General features: G+C 38.7%; 1 protein-coding gene across 1 annotated transcript; it reads right to left on the bottom strand.

The window, feature by feature from the left end:
- Window positions 1-492: 492 nt before the first annotated feature.
- LOC105386776 (sialin) lies at window positions 493-6,289 on the bottom strand. Its single transcript, XM_038114954.2, has 10 exons — window positions 5,997-6,289; window positions 5,592-5,794; window positions 5,290-5,370; window positions 4,888-5,131; window positions 4,393-4,607; window positions 3,394-3,555; window positions 2,808-2,940; window positions 2,244-2,357; window positions 1,577-1,707; window positions 493-1,117 (listed from the first exon to the last, which is right to left on the bottom strand). Exons 1-10 carry the CDS (start codon window positions 6,088-6,090, stop codon window positions 947-949), a joined length of 1,548 nt encoding a protein of 515 aa, XP_037970882.1. The 5' UTR covers window positions 6,091-6,289; the 3' UTR covers window positions 493-946.
- Between the last annotated feature and the right edge of the window lie 1,071 nt (window positions 6,290-7,360).

Genomic DNA, 7,360 nt, shown 5'->3' with positions numbered 1-7,360 from the left:
TTGATATCATTGTCGGACTAACGCATACGTTTATAATTTTCTGAGTTTATAACCCTGTGAATTTATAATTATATTTTAATTGATATAGATAAAAGATAATAATGATGGTTCTTCTGAATAAAAAGCAAGCACAAAACGTTGAACTTTCTAAACTTTAATTTCTGCACTGGGAATTTCAGTAAACCAAAAATAATTGTAATAATTGACCCTTTTGGTATTAGAGTTTTTTTTATTTGTGCTATTTGGCTTCCGGATCCAGCTTTTATTTTTATTTTATGCCCAAATATATGTACCTAGCTATATCTATATATCTATAGCTAGGTACAAAAAAAATATATCCATCTGGATATTTTTAGATTTATTGTATTTGTTTGTAAAGAAAAACACATGATTGTTATAAAATGTGAAAGGGAAAATGGTTATGTGGTATCACTTTTAAATGTAAGTACAATGTTTTACAGTAGGGATCGTTATTTTAATTATACATAATTATTGTCTTTTATGTGGTGCTGCTCAGTTTGGACATGGTATCTTTGGCTATGTATAAATACTAATTAATATTATTACACATTTTATCATAGAAACAGTTCTAACAATGAAGTTCCATTTACAAACCTTTTCACTTTACACCTTCCACTAAAATATCACATTCCTTCACCATCAAAATTTCCCACAAAACATACACTACAAAAATATATTCATCCCATCTTCCGATAACACCCAAGAGGGAGACAGAAGCATCTGTCAATTTTCGTATCAAAATTCTCACCCTCATTTCAGCAGTCTTAAAAGCACCTGACGTTACCCACATTAATATGAGACCCCATTAGTACATTGCGTCGTCCCCTAAACTGTCATACAAAGATATTCAGCAGCGTCGACACCACGCACCAATGGGACCACGCCTTTAGCCGTGGCATAGTTTATATTTATTCACAGTTTACAACTAGGACTCCGGGAACATGATGCTCTCGACGGGAGCCGACGCGGTCATGTCGTCGTCTGACTTGGACCAGTCCTGCTCCTCCGTGCTCGCGAAGAATAGGTAGAAGAGATTGGCCCCGAGGTCTACGGCTGCGGCCAGGTAGAACACCTCCCGCCATTGGCCCAGGGTTTGCTGTGGGTGAAAAAAGTTCATTTAGAAACATGAAAGTCTTGTAGTGTATGAAGACAGCCTCCCGAGTGACGTATGGACTTCCATAGATCCTCAGTAACTTCTGAGCAAACCTCGATCACGAACGACCAAATGTATCAAACAAACGCTTTCGAACGCCCAAATTCTAAGCTTGTGTAATTGAACACGTACCGTGCGTGTGCGAGTGCGGTAAACATGCTACATCTATTGATGGTGTACTGTGGCAACCCTTCTGTAGGATATAACATGAATGCATGTATACTGACAATAAACGTTCATTCGCACATTAAAGTTGTTCTTACTTTGCGCCTCCTTACAAAGGGAAACCGTGCGCGGGTGGGAGGCAGAGACTACCACTCTGTACGCTAGTACTCTTTATTATACTGTGGCACTGGTCATCATCCGTGAACTTTTCTATACCTGCTGACTATCAACAATCACCTGTTCGCTGCTAATGATCCGTCCGATGACGTAGGGCGCGAGGAAGCCGCAGATGTTGCTGGTGGCGTTGGTGATGCCGTACATGGTGCCCGCGAACTGCGGCGACAGGTCGATGTGGTTCATCTGGTTGCCTGGAGGGGGGTGGGGGGTTTATTTTAGTATGAAGTTAAGGTGTATAATTCTCTGTATATTGGGTTGTGATTAAAGGAGAATGTGAGCTTTTTTTTGTATGGGGTTAGAGGAAATGTTGTGGTAAACTCGGGTATTGATTTAGTTGCTTCTTATTTACATCCAATATATATGGAGCCACCGAGGAGTTTGGATCCTCCGGCATCTGAAGGTTCTATTATAACAATCAGCACCAGTCATACTATTGGCCATGCTCTGAGTGTTGGGTAGGCGTAAGTAAAAGCAGCGAGATTACTTTTTCTTACGCCTACCCAATACTGAGACACCACTATCGCAAGCTTTTGTCTATTTATTGAATGATATTCCTTACTTAATAATATTCATAAAATTTAATAAATCCTTCTTTCTTTATCGTTTACACTTAACCTACAACCGAACCAGGGACCTAGACATAAAAAATCATTATTAACGGCATTTATTAAATCAGAACGTAGATTTAAAGTATGGTATGGTACATTTAAAGTATGTTATTACATACCAGCATACACGGCGCCCCCGAAGGCGGCCGTCACGCTGAGCAGCGTGGTGACGGCGACGCGGTCGCAGCCCGCCCACGCGATGCCCAGCAGACCGAACGCTGGGATGAACGCCGCTGCAGAGTGAAGGAGGTTTTGTAAGTTCATATTATACTGTGTGTTTGTGAAGGTACAGTCGGCTGCATAAGTAGCTATACACTTTTGTACCTTGTCAATCTGAAACCGCCTATCCATCCATTGAAATATTGACGGATTGTCAGTTTGACAAGGTACAAAATTGTATAACGAATTATGCAGCTGACCGTACGTCTGTAACTACTGCCACGTATTGTCTATAGAGAAAAATTGCATTTATTGTATATTAGGTAATGATTGACCAAAAACACCTTTAGCAGTCTTCATAAACAGGATAAGAAAGGATTTATTTATATCATTTTACACATTAATTAGAGCGGTCTGTTGACAGCCGCAGCTCAGAGTTTCCCTAACACATTTTGTGATTATCATAGCAGGCAACATATGGATGGATATGGCAAGCCTGACTACCGTGGTATGACATCACTCACCGACAGTGTTCCACAGCTTCATGCTGGTGAGCCGCGAGATGTACCCGCGAGCCAGCAGCGAGTCCGCGAATGTGCTGATGAGGATGCCCCCGATCCACGCCGTCAGGTACGGCAGGGCTGACAGCCACGCGTTCTGGAAACGTAGAGATATAGATAAAGAACTTGTTTCTAAATCAGTTTTTGCTCGCCTACAATAAGGAATCACTGGAAGAGATAGTAGTTTTTCAAATACACATTGCACACTCACGTGTTGCACTAATGAATTTAGGTTGGTAAGCTTGCATTTGAACAATAATATCCCGGCGGGGTATCGAACTCGTCAAAACTTTAGTCAGTGTGGTGGCCCAAGCTTATGCTTATATGCTTATATTATTATGCTTATGCGCTTTCAGCAATATCTATCATACAACAACTTATGGCTGAATTATATACTATGTGCTCTTCGCCTTAAAAAGTTTTCCCGTGGGAATGTTCTTATTGTATGTTCTTTCTCAGGGTCTAGAGTAGTCTAGACCATATGTATAGCATTTATATTATATAGTTAGGATGATAAACTGAAACACTGCACTAGTTTCTAAACACTTACAGATACGATATCAAAGTGCAGTATATTGCTCATGTAGGTGGGCAATTCTGTGAGCTGCGTGTAGAAGAGCCAGGCCTGCCCGCACTGCGCTATGAGAATCGCCCACAGAGGGACACATGTCAGGAACTTCAGCCAGGGTATGGAGCCGTTGTGTTTGTCCTCCTGAAAACAGTTAAATTACTTATTACAAATCCAATTACAATCCTCTTTATTTGGACCAAAACAGAAAAAATACAAAAAGGCGGATTTATTGCTTATAGCAAAACTTATATGTAGGACGCTGATGAAAATTTAAGTGCAAATTTGCAGCATTTTTATTCTTCATAGCTTCAAAAGGTTTCCCGTGGGATTTATGGGATATGTTTGGCGTGTTATGACCCTAGCAAATAATGACACATTTTACTGGTAACCAAATGTAGAACCTGAATTTGAGAGTTACAACACATTTCGCTTAATTTTAATTTAGGTATACCATAAAATATGTATTCCAAGATAAACATAAATGCTTTTCATTTAGCAGCAAAAGTCAAGATAATTCATCATCATAATCGTTAACATCTACTTGATCTCCATATTAGGCCAAATCGTACATAACTCACAGGCCATGTCAGAATGTGATCTGCACTGCATGACTCACTGGCACAGTTTTACGCTCAGTAACTTGATAAGAGCTGCGCAAACATATTTCGTCTTTCATGCATGTATATGAACTATGCATCGAATAATTATTTGGCTTGTAAGTGCAGATTGAAAGGTCAAATTATTATATCATGTAAATCTTGGTAATTCGAATCGTGAATCTCATGATCGGTAATAGATAACTGGTTCTAATTATGACTAGGTAGTCTAGTAATTGAATTGTATTATGATAAAAACTCAACCACACAGTCAACACTTTGAGGTTGTTTTATTTATCTCCCCACTTGGCAAGCGGATTGGAGATAAATTATAATTATTATGATGGTGTTGAATATATTAACCTGAAGGTTTAAACTTTACCTGCGGTCCAATAGTCCAATTGATGTATTCAACCTCTTTGGGGCAGATCCTCGGATGGCACTGTGGCGTGTCATAGACAAGGAACATCCACGCTATGAACCACAGGACACCAAGACCTCCAAAGAGGTAGAAGCAAAGAGGCCATCCGCCACCCCAATCCAGTGTACATAGCCATCCAGATATTGGGAGGGATACCACTGTTCCTATGTTAGAACCTGAAAAAATATTAAAGATGTTTTATGACATAGTTCACACAGTCAGGAAATGTATTTCTGCACCTGGTTTACTTGAATAGCACTTTTCTGTATATACATTACTTATATATTATATCCATTATAGTAGCAGTTTATGTTAATTTCTGTAAATTCAAGAGCATGGCTTTTTAACCTAGTTCGTCAGACTTTCCAGTTATGTAAGAATATACTTATTATTACTTGTTCAAATTATAATTCTTTCCACTTCTTTGACACAAAATTAAATCAATGTTTTTCTCACCAGCATAGACATAAGCAGCAAATTTGGAGCGTTCATTAGGCGGTATCCACCGAGCCAACATGGCGTGCATGGCGGGGTACGTCACTCCCTCGCCCAGGCCCTCCAGGGCTCGCACCGCTATGAAGAACTTGAAGTCAGTGTATGCAGCAATCGGACTCAGGATTGTGAAGATGGCTGTGAGTAACACCCCTATGCCATACACTAGCTTGCCTCCAAATATCTCTGCTATTCTGCCACCTGGGACCTAGAAGTTTTTAATGTTTTAAGGACTTTCCAAAGAAATAACTTGGTGCCAAAAAAATCGTATTTTGTGATTTAATCACTTGAAATATTTTCTTTATAAGAATAATTACAGTTTAAAGTGCAAGATCATGACTGTAATGTTTAATATTTATCAGTTACCTGAGTTAAAACATATCCGTAGAAGAATGATCCTAAAATAATACTCTGCTGTTCAGCACTCCAATTGAATTCACCAGGTTTCTGAAATAAACAAAATATATTTTTCAGTTGCTGGAAAACAATACTAAATTCACCAAGATATAATTTTGTTATCATTTCAAGCTTTAACACAATGAAAAAAAATATTATCATGTGATAAACTTTCTCTTTATGCTTATATCCATAAAGTAGACACCCTATCTTATTCCAATGATGGGTTAAGCTATATATTTAGCTTAAAATATTAAAATGTTGAAACTCACAGCTGGTATGGAAGTATTACTGGGTGCTGACGCAGGACAGACATCCAGGGTGGAGTCATTGGATGGCAGTGGAGCCGTGGAGTTGATCATGGCTACTATAGCCACTGACAGGTTCACCCTCATCGCATACACATTGGCAAACCCGAGGAAGCCCATAATACCAAGGACTGTACGGCTTTTGATCCATCCTGTAGTCTCCTCTTCTGCGTTTGTGAAAAACATTACAGACAGGTTGTTAAGTACAAAAACAGAGGAAGTTAAATAGCTGTTAAATGGATCGTGAAAAACTGCTAAGGTCGCAGAACCAAGGCCTTAACTTAGTTTTATTAAGTAATCTTTCAGTTCGTTTCCAGGACTTTTTTTGTTGATATGGATTACGTAGTTGTTTCATAAACAAATTATTACCTCTATCGCTTTCCACCAAGTTCCTTTGGTCATTCGTGACATCATTTTCGATGTCCGAATTGATAATCGGACTTTCTTCTATGGATGAAGACATGATTAGTTATTTAAGGCTTGTTAAAACCGTATTGAACACGAAACATGCCTTAATTTAAACGTTTAAGTAGTGTGATAACTTAGTTCACATCTGTTCCCGTATGAGTCACACTGATTTAACAATATACAATTCAATTACAAAACAAAGAAATAGAACAACATGAATGAAAACATCCAATCCACTACTTATTTGACATATGTCAGTGCCAAGGCGACCACAGATTATTTTGATTAGAGGTGAGTCAATATGTCGATAATTTATTTACCGGTTTTTATTTACATCGATATTTTATTTTTATTTTACACAACACTATAGCTATGTGAATCTCAGAAGAATGCCTCAAGTACAGACAACTGATTTTACAACTTAGGGCCAAATTCACCGAAGTAATTAAACGTCGTTAGAAGGATCGAAAACGCAGTTTATGCTCTAAACGAGCTTATACGCTCATTTCGATTTTCACCGACCAATATTAACCAAGATTAGAGCAAAACGCAGTTACAGCTGTAACTGTCATAAATTGGCCAGTTAGCGTTGCTAAACGCAGTTATAGAAAGCTGTCATTGTCAAACGTCATAAACAAACCACTGAGCAAATAACAACGCTTTGACAACGACATATATATTTTTTTTGTTTTATAATGCGTCAAAACGTTTTGTTACTCCATTGCTCGAAATCAAAATACGCAAAAAGTATGTACGGCGCGACGCAATAACTAAACGCATTTCAGTGTTGCTGGCTCGTCTGTAGCCGAAACACCGGTGACGTAAACGAGATTAAAATAGCACCGATGAATTTCAGGTTACTCTAAACGCAGTTACTCAGTTAGACGAAATCGGCAATCGTGATTAATGAAATCGTAGTTTAATAAAACTTAGATTTCTATGCAACCCGTGAATTTGGCCCTTATTAGCCTACCCAAGGAGCATAAGTACTTCTTATGGCCTAAACTTTTCAAACTTCACGACATGAGAAGTTTTAAACTTTTCGGTCATTAAACTTTTTAGCCACGTTACAGTTCACACGCGTTACATTGAGAAAAATTATCACTAGCCACAGCTTCAGCTTTCACTATGAATGCACCATCTTTGGGTTGCCGCTACTAGCAGGGTTGACCTGACGGACGAGCCACTCGCTGGTATTGTCAGGATGTTGAGAATGGTCAAGAGGAAAACCCTAGGAACACTTACATATTTTTTTCACTCTTCTTCTTTGTCAGATGCTGTCGAAAATAATAGCTTTCCAGTTTCCATCTACCAAGGAACATAAT

Source organism: Plutella xylostella, chromosome 8 (genome assembly GCF_932276165.1).
Source record: "Plutella xylostella chromosome 8, ilPluXylo3.1, whole genome shotgun sequence".
Lineage (NCBI taxonomy): Eukaryota > Metazoa > Arthropoda > Insecta > Lepidoptera > Plutellidae > Plutella > Plutella xylostella.
The sequence above is the reverse complement of the archived record's forward strand: the minus strand, read 5'-3'. Positions and strand labels throughout refer to the sequence as shown.

Coding starts and splice junctions, on each gene's coding strand:
- LOC105386776 (XM_038114954.2), bottom strand. CDS start 6,090: ATGTCTTCATCCATAGAAGAAAGTCCGATTATCAATTCGGACATCGAA. Junction 5,795..5,996: donor CTTGGTGGAAAGCGATAGAG/GTAATAATTTGT, acceptor TCACAAACGCAG/AAGAGGAGACTACAGGATGG. Junction 2,358..2,807: donor GAAGCTGTGGAACACTGTCG/GTGAGTGATGTC, acceptor TTCACTCTGCAG/CGGCGTTCATCCCAGCGTTC.